This window comes from Leptopilina boulardi, unplaced genomic scaffold, assembly GCF_019393585.1.
Source record: "Leptopilina boulardi isolate dan_hultmark-lab unplaced genomic scaffold, ZJU_Lbou_2.1 LbouV2_73, whole genome shotgun sequence".
Classification (NCBI taxonomy): Eukaryota; Metazoa; Arthropoda; class Insecta; order Hymenoptera; family Figitidae; genus Leptopilina; species Leptopilina boulardi.
Window position 1 is genome coordinate 55,670 of NW_026138020.1, and position 19,365 is coordinate 75,034.

The 19,365-nt window shown below is 22.1% G+C and overlaps 2 protein-coding genes across 2 annotated transcripts; both read left to right on the forward strand.

Annotated features, from left to right (window-relative positions):
* The first annotated feature begins 2,301 nt into the window (after window positions 1-2,301).
* LOC127290613 (uncharacterized) lies at window positions 2,302-4,258 on the forward strand. Its single transcript, XM_051319307.1, has 2 exons — window positions 2,302-3,303; window positions 3,410-4,258. The coding sequence occupies exons 1-2, from the start codon at window positions 2,302-2,304 to the stop codon at window positions 4,256-4,258; spliced, it is 1,851 nt and encodes a 616-aa protein (XP_051175264.1).
* An 80-nt stretch (window positions 4,259-4,338) lies between these two features.
* Window positions 4,339-4,734, forward strand: LOC127290614 (uncharacterized; the record flags this gene model as incomplete). Its single annotated transcript, XM_051319308.1, has 1 exon — window positions 4,339-4,734. A coding segment is annotated over exon 1 (396 nt), but the record flags the coding sequence as incomplete, so codon positions are not given.
* Between the last annotated feature and the right edge of the window lie 14,631 nt (window positions 4,735-19,365).

Genomic DNA, 19,365 nt, shown 5'->3' on the forward strand with positions numbered 1-19,365 from the left:
TCTCTCTTTATTAAATTAACGAGAGTAATTTCTCACGTGCACAAAGGACTATCAAAAGGTGTGCGCGTAGACATGGTCCTTCGAGCCGGATTCTTGCAAAAATCATATAAACTATAGGTGCAAGGATAAAACAAGTAACCGTGAACTGTGGATTAAACAACGAAAAAAAAAGTAACAGCAAAACGTGATTATCAGTGATAAGTGAGAGCACTCAATGAAAATAAGACTATAACAGCCAACCATTCTGGAGAGGACATATCGATCAAGAAAGTAAAATACTATATCATAACTAGAATTTATAAATCTTTAAAACGGAGTATTTTATACTAATCTTGGAATATAATCATCAATTGAAGACATCGCAAATTCATCAGGGTCGTCGTCGAACGAAAAGGTCGTAATTGTAAATATTATAATAAACATCTTTGTAAACAAGTAAGTTAGTATTATTGCTGTAGAAATTAATTATAAATATGTCTGAGGTTGGTAGAGCTAGAATAAACAGAACAAATTCGAAAACTAGACTTACAAAATTCAAAACATACCTTGACAGATTTGCGTTAAATGATATAAATGAATCAGATGTTATTGAAATTAAATTACGTTTAGAAAAAATCGAGACAGCGTGGACAACTTTTGAAGAATCTCAAGCTACATTAAATTTGTTAGTACCCAACCCAGAACGGGAGCATGAAACAAATGAATTTGAAAATAATTATTTTAAAATCGTATCAATAGCAAAATCATTTATATTACAAGTAGAGAATCGAAATCATTCTAATATGATAAATGTGAACGGATCTGGGTCTGGATCAGTAGAACAGAGTAATAGAATCGCGCAGCTTGAGGCGGAGCTTGAAACACGTCGCGAATCAGAACTTCAAGCATTAAGAGAAGTGGTTGCTAGAACCCCCACTTTCGATACCCATACTGTACGTACGCACTTTCCGCTGCCAAAGCGTGACTTGCCAACATTTTCAGGAGCATATGATGAGTGGTTAGGCTTTCGGGACTCCTTCGATGCAATCATTGGTAACGATAATTCTATTCCTAAAGTTCAAAAACTTCGTTTTTTGCGAAGTTATTTAAAAGGCGATGCAATTCGCATAATTGAAAATATAGAAACTTCTGAGAGAAATTATAATGTAGCGTGGCGGCTTCTTAAAGACCGATATAACAATCAGCGATTAATCATACAAAATCATATGCAAGCCTTGTTTGAATTGACAACTTTGAATAAAGAAACGTCTGCCGGTCTGCGACAGCTGCTCGATACATCTCAGAGACACGTGCGGGCTTTAGGAGTTCTCGAACAGCCTATCGACTCATGGGACACTCCTTTAATTTATTTAATAATTTCGAAAGTAGATAAAGAAACGCGAAGGGAGTGGGAGAAACTAACTGTACGAGACAGAATGACAACGTTTGAAGAGTTAACAAAATTTTTAAATCAAAGGTGTCAAATGTTGGAGGCGTTGATTGCGGGTTCAGTCGAGAGTTCAAACTCTAATGTAAATAAACATTCAGGCAACTCTAATAAAAGTAGTAATACAAGGTCTTTTTTGAACACCAATTCCTCAGTACGATGTTTAGTTTGTAACAAAGAACATTTTATAAATCAATGTCCAGATTTTAAAAATATGCCATTCGAGAAAAAAAGGAACTGGTGAGAAAGAAAGGCCTTTGCTACAATTGTTTGAGAAGGAATCACTTATTGAGTGATTGCAAATCAGGCAATTGTACTTTATGCAATAAGCGTCATCATACTCTGCTGCACAATTCTCAAGCTCTTGTAGATATAAAAGAAAATTCTGAAAATCAAGTTCAACCGAAAACTCTTCATGTGGCGGATTCGTCAAGAGTTTTATTGTCAACGGCGTTGATTAATATTTTTGATAATTATGGGAATGAACATACTTGCAGGGTTTTGTTAGACAGTGGTTCTCAACCAAATCTTATAACCGAGGAATTAGTTAAGCGTCTAGCTCTTCAACCAATAAATTATAATTCTTCAATTGAAGGCGTAAACAATACCAAAGTAAAGGGTTCAAATTGGGGTGTGGCGAACATTGGGTCAAGGTCATCTAATTATTCCACAAGAATCTCTCTTTTAGTACTTCCAAACATTACGAGTAATCTTCCATCCTTTCCTATTGATAAAACTCTCCTCAAAATTCCACAGAATATAAAATTAGCAGATCCCAATTTTTCCAGCCAGCTGAGATTGAAGCTCTCATCGGAGCGGAACTCTTCTATGAACTCCTTTCAGTGGGAAGGATTCCGCTAGCTCAGCCTTGAACAATGTTGCAAAATACGAAACTAGGTTGGATCGCGACGGGAAAAATCATCACCAGAGAAAATAACCATTCAAATCGAGTTCTTTCTTGTTTGGTTCGAGACGAATTGAGCAACAAATTGGAAAAATTCTGGACAATGGAAAATTACGGTGATAAAGTACATCTGTCTAAAGAAGAAAAGGAATGCGAGGAGCATTTTTCTGCAAATGTAGGACGCGATTTGGAAGGAAAGTACATCGTGCGGTTGCCCTTCAACAAGAAAATTGAAGAATTGGGTCCATCTTTTGCTGCAGCCAAACGTCGATTTTTTGCTTTGGAAAGAAAACTGCAAAAGGATGCGAATCTGAAAGAAAATTATATTACTTTTATGAAACAATTTGAAGAACTAGGCCATATGGAAGCGATTAACGAAATAAAGGAGGACGGCTATTATATGCCACACCAAGCTGTCATCAGGGAGAGCAGCCTTACGACTAAACTCAGAGTGGTCTTTGACGCTTCCGCCAAAACAACAACTGGAATTTCACTCAACGAGGCGATGTTGGTGGGACCAAGCGTTCAAGGTACCTTGTTTTTCCTGATTCTGCGCTTTCGGCAACATCCAGTAGCTGTGAGTGCTGATGTGGAGAAAATGTTTCGCCAATTTTGGGTCCATCCAGATGACAGAAAATTTCAACGAATAATATGGCGATACAACACGAACGAACCACTGCGAACTTACGAATTGAAGACAATTACCTATGGTACCGCCTCAGCACCATTTTTGGCTGTACGCTGCTTGAGACAACTAGCTGAGGATGAAGGAGCAAACTTTCCAAGAGCTGCAGATGCTTTGAGGGAAGACTTCTATGTGGACGATTTCCTGTCGGGGGGAGAATCTGTTGAAGAGGCAAAAGAACTACGAGATGAAATGATCAGCTTGACGAGCAGAGGGCGACTCCGCCTTTGTAAGTGGATCTCAAATTGTCAAGAATTAATGGACGACTTCTCCGAAGAGACTAATAATGTAAATATAAAACTAGATCTTGATCAGGTTACTAAAACTTTAGGAATAAGTTGGGAACCTAGGCCTGATGATTTGAAATTTAACGTTCACCTATCGGGAAATCAAGATCTCGTATCAGAGATCAATATTATCGCAAGCTGCTCAGTTATACGATCCGCTGGGTCTTGTGGCTCCAGTAGTGGTGTATGCAAAGATTCAACTTCAGGAGTTGTGGAAGTTGAGCATCAACTGGGATGATCCGGTACCGGAGCAAATAGTTGCGACCTGGGGGGAGTATCTCAAACAATTGCCTACATTGGGTCGGTGGAGGATCCCTAGAGCAATTCGACGGACAGGAGTACAGGACTTGCAGCTGCATGGATTTGCGGATGCGAGCGAAAAAGCTTACGGAGCATGTTTTTATGTTCGCTGGACACTGCAGGATCAACATCACTCAATCCTGCTGTGTTCAAAATCACGAGTAGCTCCGCTAAAATCAGTAAGTTTACCTCGACTTGAGCTCTGCTCTGCATTATTGCTGGCAAGACTGTATAAGGTTGTAAACAATTCATTGAGGTTGAAATTTGAGTTCGTGAGATTCTGGTCAGATTCAACAATAGCTCTCGCGTGGATCAATTCTTCTCCTCACATATTGAAAACCTTCATCGCCAACAGGGTCTCAGCAATACAGGAATTAATATCATCATCTAAATGGAAACATGTTTCGTCAGCTGAAAACCCGGCTGATCACGTCTCCAGAGGTCAGCTTCCGGAGGAATTCATCAACAACGACCAATGGAAAAATGGTCCATCGTGGCTTCGTCGGGATAAATCATTCTGGCCAAATCATGAGTTGGAAGAAATTGATATTCCCGAAAAGAAAATAACGACCTTGAAAGTGGTTATCAAGGTCAAATGCTGTGGGATCGAATTTCATCATTTACTAAATTTCTGCGAGTATTCGCGTATTGCTTGAGATTTACGCAAAAAACACGCGGGCAAACGCAATATTCAGAATTTTTATCCAGTGACGAGTTGCATCAGGCTTTGAATAAAATGATTGTTTTGGTCCAGAGAGAAGAATTTCAAGACGAGATCGAAAGAATAAGAAAAAAAGAGACTGTATCTAAAACATCGAAGCTTCGCAGATTGAATCCCCTCATCAAGAATGGACTGCTCAGAGTCGGAGGAAGGATTCGACACGCTGATCTTGAGCATAATAAAAAATGTCCTATCCTTTTACCCGGAAAACATCCTTTTACCGACCTCTTGATTCGTCACACCCATGAAAAACAATTACACGCGGGAATAAATGCGACGTTGTACGCATTGAGACTAAATTATTGGCCGGTGGATGGAAGATCGTCTGTGAAAAAAATTGTACATAATTGCGTTAAGTGTTTCCGTGCTAAACCGAGAGATGTAAATTATATTATGGGAAATCTTCCCAAAGTAAGAGTAACAGCTGCGCAACCCTTTGAAATGACCGGTGTTGACTACTGTGGACCTTTTTTCATAAAAGAAAAACGATTTCGAAATAAAAATAAAATAAAAGTTTACGCGGCAATATTTATTTGTTTGTCCACGAAAGCGATTCATATAGAATTAATTAGTGACTTAACAACTGATCTCTTTTTAGAAGGATTGCGGCGTTTTTTCGCGAGAAGGGGAAAAAGTAGAGCAATTTATTCGGATAATGGCCTTAATTTTGTGGGAGCGAATAATAAATTGAATGAGCTTTATAGTTTCCTAAACTCACAAGTAACACTACCCAACTGTTAATCACCGATTTTGATGAAACTTGTCACACTTCTAGAACATGGAAAAATATTGAACACGTATTTTTTTATATCGGCCCGTTTTGAGTTTTAAGGGTAGAAAACACCCTTTTTCAATTTAAGGGATGAAAAGCAGTATTTCATACGGAATTTACTAGATTTGCTTGAAACCTATTACTCGGGGGTTTTCGAGGTCGCTGATTACGAACCTGAAGTCAGATTTTAAAAATTCAAAATGGCGGATGCAATATGGCGGACAATAAAATAAAAAATTAATCGGATTTGATTGAAACTCGTTAGTCGGGGGTTTTTGAGGTCACCCATTACGAATCTGATATCAGTCGGGTAGTTGATTACGAATATGGTGTCAATTTTTAAAAATTCAATGTGGCGGATCCAATATGGCGGACAATAAAATTGAAATTCACTCGAATTTACTTGAAACTCATTACTCGGGGGTTTTTGGGATCGCTGATTACGAATTTGAAGTCAGATTTAAAAAATTCAAAATGGCAGCTCCAAAATGACAGACAACTTTTTAAAAAATTCATTGCGTTCGCTTAAAACTTATAACTCGGGGGTTTTTGGTGTCGCTGATTACGCATCCGATGTTAGTTGTTTAAAATTCAAAATTATGGATCCAACATATTCAATAAAGCCATTATTATAAAGACAAGATCTAATACTGCGACCAACAAATGCAAGATATGATAAACGAACCAACAAAGGTAAAAAGCAATAATCCAACCAGTAAAGCCGAGATGTGATAATCCAACCAGTAATGGCAAGATGTGATAATCCAACCATCAAAGGTAAGAAGCAATAATCCAACCAACAAGGGTAAGAAGCAATAATCCAACCAGTAAAGGCAAGAAGCAATAATCCAACCAGTAAAGGCAAGAAGCAATTATCCAACCAGTAAAAGCGAGATGTGATAATCCAACCAGTAATGGCAAGATGTGATAATCCAACCAGTAAAGGCAGGAAGCAATAATCCAACCATCAAAGGTAAGAAGCAATAATTCTTACCTTTGTTGGTTGGATTATCACATCTTGCCTTTACTGGTTGGATTATTGCTTCTTGCCTTTGTTGGTTGGATTATTGCTTCTTGCCTTTACTGGTTGGATTATTGCTTCTTGCCTTTACTGGTTGGATTATTGCTTCTTACCCTTGTTGGTTGGATTATTGCTTCTTACCTTTGATGGTTGGATTATCACATCTTGCCATTACTGGTTGGATTATTACATCTCGGCTTTACTGGTTGGATTATTGCTTTTTACCTTTGTTGGTTCGTTTATCATATCTTGCATTTGTTGGTCGCAGTATTAGATCTTGTCTTTATAATAATGGCTTTATTGAATATGTTGGATCCATAATTTTGAATTTTAAACAACTAACATCGGATGCGTAATCAGCGACACCAAAAACCCCCGAGTTATAAGTTTTAAGCGAACGCAATGAATTTTTTAAAAAGTTGTCTGTCATTTTGGAGCTGCCATTTTCAATTTTTTAAATCTGACTTCAAATTCGTAATCAGCGATCACAAAAACCCCCGAGTAATGAGTTTCAAGTAAATTCGAGTGAATTTCAATTTTATTGTCCGCCATATTGGATCCGCCACATTGAATTTTTAAAAATTGACACCGTATTCGTAATCAACTACCCGACTGATATCAGATTCGTAATGGGTGACCTCAAAAACCCCCGACTAACGAGTTTCAATCAAATCCGATTAATTTTTTATTTTATTGTCCGCCATATTGCATCCGCCATTTTGAATTTTTAAAATCTGACTTCAGGTTCGTAATCAGCGACCTCGAAAACCCCCGAGTAATAGGTTTCAAGCAAATCTAGTAAATTCCGTATGAAATACTGCTTTTCATCCCTTAAATTGAAAAAGGGTGTTTTCTACCCTTAAAACTCAAAACGGGCCGATATAAAAAAATACGTGTTCAATATTTTTCCATGTTCTAGAAGTGTGACAAGTTTCATCAAAATCGGTGATTAACAGTTGGGTAGTGTTACTTGTCAGTAGAATATAAAGAAAAATTCGAACATTTTCTGAGCGATAATGCAATTGAATGACACTTTGCCCCCCCGCGAACACCACATTTTGGCGGAGTTTGGGAGGCTGCGGTAAAGTCTGTCAAAAATCACATGAAGCGAAATTTGGGGGAAACGTTGGAGTAATGAATATCTTAATGAATTGAACACGAGAAGTAAATGGAACACGGGTTCCGGAGAATTAATAAAATTAAATATGTTAGTTTTGTTAAAAGACGAAAATCTGCCACCGTTGCGTTGGAATCTGGGCAGAATTGTGAAATTGTATCCTGGCGAGGATGGTGTGATCAGAGTTGTAGACGTAAAAACCCAAAATGGTATACTAAAACGAGGCGTGAAAAAAATTTCACCTTTGCCGATTGATTGTAATAATTGAACAAGATAGTTCAAGACGGGCTGTATGTTGCGAAGTGAAAATATAAGCATGAGGACTTCGTGAATGACGAATAAAATCGAATAAGACCGACGAACAGCGATTGCTGAAATTTGTAAGACGACGAGCTAGTGCTCTCACGGCTGACTAACTAAATGGACTTTTATTCAATTATAATATTTGTAAAATTTGTGAGAAAAAAAACATGTGGAGTGGCAATTCTTTCAAATAAATAAATAATTGTAACTTTGTAGTATTTGAATCTAATCCTCTATTTCTTTTAAAATTGACGTCTCTCTTTATTAAATTAACGAGAGTAAATTCTCACGTGCACAAAGGACTATCAAAAGGTGTGCGCGTAGACAAAAATTGTTATTTTAGTTTTTGTTATTATAAAAATTTTATTTTTAATTTTATTAAAAGTGTCATTTAATAAAATTATTCTCTTTGTTAATTTTAATAAATTTGTTACTTCTCGAAATTATTATTTTTCAAAAGTTTTTTTTTTTAAATTATTATTTTAGTTTTTGTTATTATAAAAATTTTATTTTTAATTTTATTAAAAGTGTCATGTAATAAAATTATTCTCTTTGTTAATTTTAATAAAATTGTTACTTCTCGAAATTATTATTTTCCAAAAGTTTCTTTTATTATAATTATTATTTTAGTTTTTGTTATTATAAAAATTTTTTTTTTAATTTTATTAAAAATGTCATTTAATAAAATTATTCTCTTTGTTAATTTTAATAAAACTGTTACTTCTCGAAATTATTATTTTTCAAAATTTTTATTAAAATTGTTATTTTAGTTTTTGTTATTATAAAAATTTTATTTTTAATTTTATTAAAAGTGTCATGTAATAAAATTATTCTCTTTGTTAATTTTAATAAAATTGTTACTTCTCGAAATTATTATTTTCCAAAAGTTTCTTTTATTATAATTATTATTTTAGTTTTTGTTATTATAAAAATTTTTTTTTTAATTTTATTAAAAATGTCATTTAATAAAATTATTCTCTTTGTTAATTTTAATAAAACTGTTACTTCTCGAAATTATTATTTTTCAAAATTTTTATTAAAATTGTTATTTTAGTTTTTGTTATTATAAAAATTTTATTTTTAATTTTAGTAAAAGTGTCATTTAATAAAATTATTCTCTTTGTTAATTTTAATAAAATTGTTACTTCTCGAAATTATTATTTTTCAAAAGTTTTTTTATTAAAATTATTATTTTAATTTTTGTTATTATAAAAATTTTATTTTTAATTTTATTAAAAGTGTCATGTAATAAAATTATTCTCTTTGTTAATTTTAATAAAATTGTTACTTCTCGAAATTATTATTTTCCAAAAGTTTTTTTTATTATAATTATTATTTTAGTTTTTGTAATTATAAATTTTTTTTTTTTAATTTTATTAAAAGTGTCATTTAATAAAATTATTCTCTTTGTTAATTTTAATAAGACTGTTACTTCTCGAAATTATTATTTTTCAAAAGTTTTTATTGAAATTGTTATTTTATTTTTTGTTATTATAAAAATTTTATTTTTAATTTTAGTAAAAGTGTCATTTAATAAAATTATTCTCTTTGTTAATTTTAATAAAATTGTTACTTCTCGAAATTATTATTTTTCAAAAGTTTTTTTATTAAAATTATTATTTTAATTTTTGTTATTATAAAAATTTTATTTTTAATTTTATTAAAAGTGTCATGTAATAAAATTATTCTCTTTGTTAATTTTAATAAGACTGTTACTTCTCGAAATTATTATTTTCCAAAAGTTTTTTTTATTATAATTATTATTTTAGTTTTTGTTATTATAAAAATTTTATTTTTAATTTTATTAAAAGTGTCATTTAATAAAATTATTCTCTTTGTTAATTTTAATAAAACTGTTACTTCTCGAAATTATTATTTTTCAAAAGTTTTAATTAAAATTGTTATTTTAGTTTTTGTTGTTATAAAAATTTTATTTTTAATTTTATTAAAAGTATCATTTAATAAAATTATTCTCTTTGTTAATTTTAATAAAACTGTTACTTCTCGAAATTATCATTTTTCAAAAGTTTTTTTTATTATAATTATTTTAGTTTTTGTTATTATAAAAATTTTATTTTTAATTTTATTAAAAGTGTCATTTAATAAAATTATTCTCTTTGTTAATTTTAATAAAATTGTTACTTCTCGAAATTATTATTTTTCAAAAGTTTTTTTTATTATAATTATTTTAGTTTTTGTTATTATAAAAATTTTATTTTTCATTTTATTAAAAGTGTCATTTAATAAAATTATTCTCTTTGTTAATTTTAATAAAACTGTTACTTCTCGAAATAATTATTTTTCAAAAGTTTTTTTATTAAAATTATTATTTTAGTTTTTGTTATTATAAAAATTTTATTTTTAATTTTATTAAAAGTGTCATTTAATAAAATTATTCTCTTTGTTAATTTTAATAAAATTGTTACTTCTCGAAATTATTATTTTCCAAAAGTTTTTTTTATTATAATTATTACTTTAGTTTTTGTTATTATAAAATTTTTTTTTTAATTTTATTAAAAGTGTCATTTAATAAAATTATTCTCTTTGTTAATTTTAATAAAATTGTTACTTCTCGAAATTATTATTTTCCAAAAGTTTTTTTTATTATAATTATTACTTTAGTTTTTGTTATTATAAAATTTTTTTTTTAATTTTATTAAAAGTGTCATTTAATAAAATTATTCTCTTTGTTAATTTTATAAAATTGTTAATTCTCGAAATTATTATTTTCTAAAAGTTTTTTTATTAAAATTATTATGTTAGTTTTTGTTATTATAAAAATTTTATTTTTCATTTTATTAAAAGTGTCATTTAATAACATTATTCTCTTGTTAATTTTAATAAAATTGTTACTTCTCGAAATTATTATTTTCCAAAAGTTTCTTTTATTATAATTATTATTTTAGTTTTTATTATTATAAATTTTTTTTTTTAATTTTATTTAAAGTGTCATTTAATAAAATTATTCTCTTTGTTAATTTTAATAAAACTGTTACTTCTCGAAATTATTATTTTTCAAAAGTTTTTATTAAAATTGTTATTTTATTTTTTGTTATTATAAAAATTTTATTTTTAATTTTAGTAAAAGTGTCATTTAATAAAATTATTCTCTTTGTTAATTTTATAAAATTGTTACTTCTCGAAATTATTATTTTCTAAAAGTTTTTTTATTAAAATTATTATGTTAGTTTTTGTTATTATAAAAATTTTAATTTTATTAAAAGTGTCATTTAATAAAATTATTCTCTTTGTTAATTTTAATAAAATTGTTACTTCTCGAAATTATTATTTTCCAAAAGTTTTTTTTATTATAATTATTATTTTAGTTTTTATTATTATAAAATTTTTTTTTTAATTTTATTTAAAGTGTCATTTAATAAAATTATTCTCTTTGTTAATTTTAATAAAACTGTTACTTCTCGAAATTAATATTTTTCAAAAGTTTTTATTAAAATTGATATTTTATTTTTTGTTATTATAAAAATTTTATTTTTAATTTTAGTAAAAGTGTCATTTAATAAAATTATTCTCTTTGTTAATTTTAATAAAATTGTTACTTCTCGAAATTATTATTTTTCAAAAGTTTTTATTAAATTTGTTATTTTAATTTTTGTTATTATAAAAATTTTATTTTTAATTTTATTAAAAGAGTCATTTAATAAAATTATTATCTTTGTTAATTTTAATAAAATTGTTACTTCTCGAAATTATTATTTTCCAAAAGTTTCTTTTATTATAATTATTATTTTAGTTTTTATTATTATAAAATTTTTTTTTTAATTTTATTTAAAGTGTCATTTAATAAAATTATTCTCTTTGTTAATTTTAATAAAACTGTTACTTCTCGAAATTATTATTTTTCAAAAGTTTTTATTAAAATTGTTATTTTATTTTTTGTTATTATAAAAATTTTATTTTTAATTTTAGTAAAAGTGTCATTTAATAAAATTATTCTCTTTGTTAATTTTATAAAATTGTTACTTCTCGAAATTATTATTTTCTAAAAGTTTTTTTATTAAAATTATTATGTTAGTTTTTGTTATTATAAAAATTTTATTTTTAATTTTATTAAAAGTGTCATTTAATAAAATTATTCTCTTTGTTAATTTTAATAAAATTGTTACTTCTCGAAATTATTATTTTCCAAAAGTTTTTTTTATTATAATTATTATTTTAGTTTTTATTATTACAAAATTTTTTTTTTAATTTTATTTAAAGTGTCATTTAATAAAATTATTGTCTTTGTTAATTTTAATAAAACTGTTACTTCTCGAAATTATTATTTTTCAAAAGTTTTTATTAAAATTGTTATTTTATTTTTTGTTATTATAAAAATTTTATTTTTAATTTTAGTAAAAGTGTCATTTAATAAAATTATTCTCTTTGTTAATTTTAATAAAATTGTTACTTCTCGAAATTATTATTTTTCAAAAGTTTTTATTAAAATTGTTATTTTAATTTTTGTTATTATAAAAATTTTATTTTTAATTTTATGAAAAGAGTCATTTAATAAAATTATTATCTTTGTTAATTTTAATAAAATTGTTACTTCTCGAAATTATTATTTTCCAAAAGTTTTTATTAAAATTGTTATTTTAGTTTTTGTTATTTTAAAAATATTATTTTTAATTTTAGTAAATAATAAAATTATTCTCTTTGTTAATTTTAATAAACTGTTACTTCTCGAAATTATTATTTTCTAAATGTTTTTTTATTAAAATTATTATTTTAGTTTTTGTTATTATAAAAATTTTATTTTTAATTTTATTAAAAGTGTCATTTAATAAAATTATTATCTTTGTTAATTTTAATAAAATTGTTACTTCTCGAAATTATTTTTTTCCAAAAGTTTTTTTTATTATAATTATTATTTTAGTTTTTGTTATTATAAAAATTTTATTTTTAATTTTATTAAAAGTGTCATTTAATAAAATTATTCTCTTTGTTAATTTTAATAAAGTTGTTACTTCTCGAAATTATTATTTTTCAAAAGTTTTTTTTATTATAATTATTATTTTAGTTTTTGTTATTATAAAAATTTTATTTTTAATTTTATTAAAAGTGTCATTTAATAAAATTATTATCTTTGTTAATTTTAATAAAATTGTTACTTCTCGAAATTATTATTTTCCAAAAGTTTTTTTTATTATAATTATTATTTTAGTTTTTGTTATTATAAAAATTTTATTTTTAATTTTATTAAAAGTGTCATTTAATAAAATTATTCTCTTTGTTAATTTTAATAAAACTGTTACTTCTCGAAATTATTATTTTTCAAAAGTTTTTATTAAAATTGTTATTTTAGTTTTTGTTATTATAAAAATTTTAATTTTATTAAAAGTGTCATTTAATAAAATTATTCTCTTTGTTAATGTTAATAAAATTGTTACTTCTCGAAATTATTATTTTTCAAAAGTTTTTTTATTAAAATTATTATTTTAGTTTTTGTTATTATAAAAATTTTATTTTTAATTTTATTAAAAGTGTCATTTATTAAAATTATTCTCTTTGTTAATTTTAATAAAACTGTTACTTCTCGAAATTATTATTTTTCAAAAGTTTTTTTGATTATAATTATTATTTTAGTTTTTGTTAATATAAAAATTTTTTTTAAATTTTATTAAAAATGTCATTTAATAAAATTATTCTCTTTGTTAATTTTAATAAAACTGTTACTTCTCGAAATTATTATTTTTCAAAAGTTTTTATTAAAATTGTTATTTTAGTTTTTGTTATTTTAAAAATATTATTTTTAATTTTAGTAAATAATAAAATTATTCTCTTTGTTAATTTTAATATAACTGTTACTTCTCGAAATTATTATTTTACAAAAGTTTTTTTATTAAAATTATTATTTTAGTTTTTGTTATTATAAAAATTTTAATTTTATTAAAAGTGTCATTTAATAAAATTATTATCTTTGTTAATTTTAATAAAATTGTTACTTCTCGAAATTATTATTTTCCAAAAGTTTTTTTATAAAAGTTATTATTTTAGTTTTTGTAATTATAAAAATTTTTTTTTAAATTTTATTAAGAGTGTCATTTAATAAAATTATTCTCTTTGTTAATTTTAATAAAATTGTTACTTCTCGAAATTATTATTTTCCAAAAGTTTTTTTTATTATAATTATTATTTTAGTTTTAGTTATTATAAAAATTTTTTTTTAATTTTATTAAAAGTGTCATTTAATAAAATTATTCTCTTTGTTAATTTTAATAAAATTGTTACTTCTCGAAATTATTATTACCCAAAAGTTTTTTTATTATAATTATTATTTTAGTTTTTGTTATTATAAAAATTTTTTTTTTAATTTTATTAAAAGTGTCATTTAATAAAATTATTCTCTTTGTTAATTTTAATAAAACTGTTACTTCTCGAAATTATTATTTTTCAAAAGTTTTTATTAAAATTGTTATTTTAGTTTTTGTTATTATAAAAATTTTATTTTTAATTTTATTAAAAGTGTCATTTAATAAAGTTATTCTCTTTGTTAATTTTAATAAAATTGTTACTTCTCGAAATTATTATTTTTCAAAAGTTTTTTTATTAAAATTATTATTTTAGTTTTTGTTTTTATAAAAATTTTATTTTTAATTTTATTAAAAGTGTCATTTAATAAAATTATTCTCTTTGTTAATTTTAATAAAATTGTTACTTCTCGAAATTATTATTTTCCAAAAGTTTTTTTGATTATAATTATTATTTTAGTTTTTGTTATTATAAAAATTTTTTTTTTAATTTTATTAAAAGTGTCATTTAATAAAATTATTCTCTTTGTTAATTTTAATAAAACTGTTACTTTTCGAAATTATTATTTTTCAAAAGTTTTTATTAAAATTGTTATTTTAGTTTTTGTTATTATAAAAATTTTATTTTTAATTTTATTAAAAGTGTCATTTAATAAAATTATTCTCTTTGTTAATTTTAATAAAACTGTTACTTCTCGAAATTATTATTTTTCAAAAGTTTTTTTGATTATAATTATTATTTTAGTTTTTGTTATTAAAAAAATTTTTTTTTAATTTTATTAAAAATGTCATTTAATAAAATTATTCTCTTTGTTAATTTTAATAAAACTGTTACTTCTCGAAATTATTATTTTTCAAAAGTTTTTATTAAAATTGTTATTTTAGTTTTTGTTATTTTAAAAATATTATTTTTAATTTTAGTAAATAATAAAATTATTCTCTTTGTTAATTTTAATAAAATTGTTACTTCTCGAAATTATTATTTTTCAAAAGTTTTTTTTATTATAATTATTATTTTAGTTTTTGTTATTATAAAAATTTTATTTTTAATTTTATTAAAAGTGTCATTTAATATAATTATTATCTTTGTTAATTTTAATAAAATTGTTACTTCTCGAAAATATTATTTTCCAAAAGTTTTTTTTATTATAATTATTATTTTAGTTTTTGTTATTATAAAACTTTTATTTTTAATTTTATTAAAAGTGTCATTTAATAAAATTATTCTCTTTGTTAATTTTAATAAAATTGTTACTTCTCGAAATTATTATTACCCAAAAGTTTTTTTATTATAATTATTATTTTAGTTTTTGTTATTATAAAAATTTTTTTTTTAATTTTATTAAAAGTGTCATTTAATAAAATTATTCTCTTTGTTTATTTTAATAAAACTGTTACTTCTCAAAATTATTATTTTTCAAAAGTTTTTTTGATTATAATTATTATTTTAGTTTTTGTTAATATAAAATTTTTTTTTTTAATTTTATTAAAAATGTCATTTAATAAAATTATTCTCTTTGTTAATTTTAATTAAACTGTTACTTCTCGAAATTATTATTTTTCAAAAGTTTTTATTAAAATTGTTATTTTAGTTTTTGTTATTTTAAAAATATTATTTTTAATTTTAGTAAGTAATAAAATTATTCTCTTTGTTAATTTTAATAAAACTGTTACTTCTCGAAATTATTATTTTCTAAATGTTTTTTTATTAAAATTATTATTTTAGTTTTTGTTATTATAAAAATTTTATTTTTAATTTTCTTAAAAGTGTCATTTAATAAAATTATTATCTTTGTTAATTTTAATAAAATTGTTACTTCTCGAAATTATTTTTTTCCAAAAGTTTTTTTTATTATAATTATTATTTTAGTTTTTGATATTATAAAAATTTTATTTTTAATTTTATTAAAAGTGTCATTTAATAAAATTATTCTCTTTGTTAATTTTAATAAAGTTGTTACTTCTCGAAATTATTATTTTTCAAAAGTTTTTTTTATTATAATTATTATTGTAGTTTTTGTTATTATAAAAATTTTATTTTTAATTTTATTAAAAGTGTCATTTAATACAATTATTATCTTTGTTAATTTTAATAAAATTGTTACTTCTCGAAATTATTATTTTCCAAAAGTTTTTTTTATTATAATTATTATTTTAGTTTTTGTTATTATAAAAATTTTATTTTTAATTTTATTAAAAGTGTCATTTAATAAAATTATTCTCTTTGTTAATTTTAATAAAACTGTTACTTCTCGAAATTATTATTTTTCAAAAGTTTTTATTAAAATTGTTATTTTAGTTTTTGTTATTATAAAAATTTTAATTTTATTAAAAGTGTCATTTAATAAAATTATTCTCTTTGTTAATGTTAATAAAATTGTTACTTCTCGAAATTATTATTTTTCAAAAGTTTTTTTATTAAAATTATTATTTTAGTTTTTGTTATTATAAAAATTTTATTTTTAATTTTATTAAAAGTGTCATTTAATAAAATTATTCTCTTTGTTAATTTTAATAAAACTGGTACTTCTCGAAATTATTATTTTTCAAAAGTTTTTTTGATTATAATTATTATTTTAGTTTTTGTTAATATAAAAATTTTTTTTTTAATTTTATTAAAAATGTCATTTAATAAAATTATTCTCTTTGTTAATTTTAATAAAACTGTTACTTCTCGAAATTATTATTTTTCAAAAGTTTTTATTAAAATTGTTATTTTAGTTTTTGTTATTTTAAAAATATTATTTTTAATTTTAGTAAATAATAAAATTATTCTCTTTGTTAATTTTAATATAACTGTTACTTCTCGAAATTATTATTTTCTAAATGTTTTTTTATTAAAATTATTATTTTAGTTTTTGTTATTATAAAAATTTTATTTTTAATTTTATTAAAAGTGTCATTTAATAAAATTATTCTCTTTGTTAATTTTAATAAAATTGTTACTTCTCGAAATTATTATTACCCAAAAGTTTTTTTATTATAATTATTATTTTAGTTTTTGTTATTATAAAAATTTTTTTTTTATTTTGTTAAAAGTGTCATTTAATAAAATTATTCTCTTTGTTAATTTTAATAAAACTGTTACTTCTCGAAATTATTATTTTTCAAAAGTTTTTTTATTAAAATTATTATTTTAGTTTTTGTTTTTATAAAAATTTTATTTTTAATTTTATTAAAAGTGTCATTTAATAAAATTATTCTCTTTGTTAATTTTAATAAAATTTTTACTTCTCGAAATTATTATTTTTCAAAAGTTTTTATTAAAATTGTTATTTTAGTTTTTGTTATTATAAAAATTTGTTTTTAATTTTATTAAAAGTGTCATTTAATAAAATTATTCTCTTTGTTAATTTTAATAAAACTGGTACTTCTCGAAATTATTATTTTTCAAAAGTTTTTTTGATTATAATTATTATTTTAGTTTTTGTTATTATAAAAATTTTTTTTTAATTTTATTAAAAATGTCATTTAATAAAATTATTCTCTTTGTTAATTTTAATAAAACTGTTACTTTTCGAAATTATTATTTTTCAAAAGTTTTTTTATTAAAATTATTATTTTAGTTTTTGTTATTATAAAAATTTTATTTTTAATTTTATTAAAAGTGTCATTTAATAAAATTATTATCTTTGTTAATTTTAATAAAACTGGTACTTCTCGAAATTATTATTTTTCAAAAGTTTTTATTAAAATTGTTATTTTAGTTTTTGTTATTATAAAAATTTTATTTTTAATTTTATTAAAAGTGTAATTTAATAAAATTATTCTCTTTGTTAATTTTAATAAAACTGTTACTTCTCGAAATTATTATTTTTCAAAAGTTTTTTTGATTATAATTATTATTTTAGTTTTTGTTAATATAAAAATTTTTTTTTTAATTTTATTAAAAATGTCATTTAATAAAATTATTCTCTTTGTTAATTTTAATTAAACTGTTACTTCTCGAAATTATTATTTTTCAAAAGTTTTTATTAAAATTGTTATTTTAGTTTTTGTTATTTTAAAAATATTATTTTTAATTTTAGTAAATAATAAAATTATTCTCTTTGTTAATTTTAATAAAACTGTTACTTCTCGAAATTATTATTTTCTAAATGTTTTTTTATTAAAATTATTATTTTAGTTTTTGTTATTATAAAAATTTTATTTTTAATTTTATTAAAAGTGTCATTTAATAAAATTATTATCTTTGTTAATTTTAATAAAATTGTTACTTCTCGAAATTATTTTTTTCCAAAAGTTTTTTTTATTATAATTATTATTTTAGTTTTTGTTATTATAAAAATTTTATTTTTAATTTTATTAAAAGTGTCATTTAATAAAATTATTCTCTTTGTTAATTTTAATAAAACTGTTACTTCTCGAAATTATTATTTTTCAAAAGTTTTTATTAAAATTGTTATTTTAGTTTTTGTTATTATAAAAATTTTATTTTTAATTTTATTAAAAGTGTCATTTAATAAAATTATTCTCTTTGTTAATTTTAATAAAACTGTTACTTCTCGAAATTATTATTTTTCAAAAGTTTTTTTGATTATAATTATTATTTTAGTTTTTGTTATTATAAAATTTTTTTTTTAATTTTATTAAAAGTGTCATTTAATAAAATTATTCTCTTTGTTAATTTTAATAAAATTGTTACTTCTCGAAATTATTATTTTTCAAAAGTTTTTTTATTAAAATTATTATTTTTGTTTTTGTTATTATAAAAATTTTATTTTTAATTTTATTAAAAGTGTCATTTAATAAAATTATTATCTTTGTTAATTTTAATAAAATTGTTACTTCTCGAAATTATTATTTTCCAAAAGTTTTTTTATTAAAATTATTATTTTAGTTTTTTTTATTATAAAAATTTTTTTTTTAATTTTATTAAGAGTGTCATTTAATAAAATTATTCTCTTTGTTAATTTTAATAAAATTGTTACTTCTCGAAATTATTATTTTTCAAAAGTTTTTATTAAAATTGTTATTTTAGTTTTTGTTATTATAAAAATTTTATTTTTAATTTTATTAAAAGTGTCATTTAATAAAATTATTCTCTTTGTTAATTTTAATAAAATTGTTACTTCTCGAAATTATTATTTTTCAAAAGTTTTTTATTAAAATTATTATTTTAGTTTTTGTTATTATAAAAATTTTATTTTTAATTTTATTAAAAGTGTCATTTAATAAAATTATTCTCTTTGTTAATTTTAATAAAACTGTTACTTCTCGAAATTATTATTTTTCAAAAGTTTTTTTATTATAATTATTATTTTAGTTTTTGTTATTATAAAAATTTTTTTTTAATTTTATTAAAAGTGTCATTTAATAAAATTATTCTCTTTGTTAATTTTAATAAAACTGTTACTTCTCGAAATTATTATTTTTCAAAAGTTTTTTTATTAAAATTATTATTTTAGTTTTTGTTATTATAAAAATTTTATTTTTAATTTTATTAAAAGTGTCATTTAATAAAATTATTCTCTTTGTTAATTTTAATAAAACTGTTACTTCTCGAAATTATTATTTTTCAAAAGTTTTTATTAAAATTGTTATTTTAGTTTTTGTTATTATAAAAATTTTATTTTTA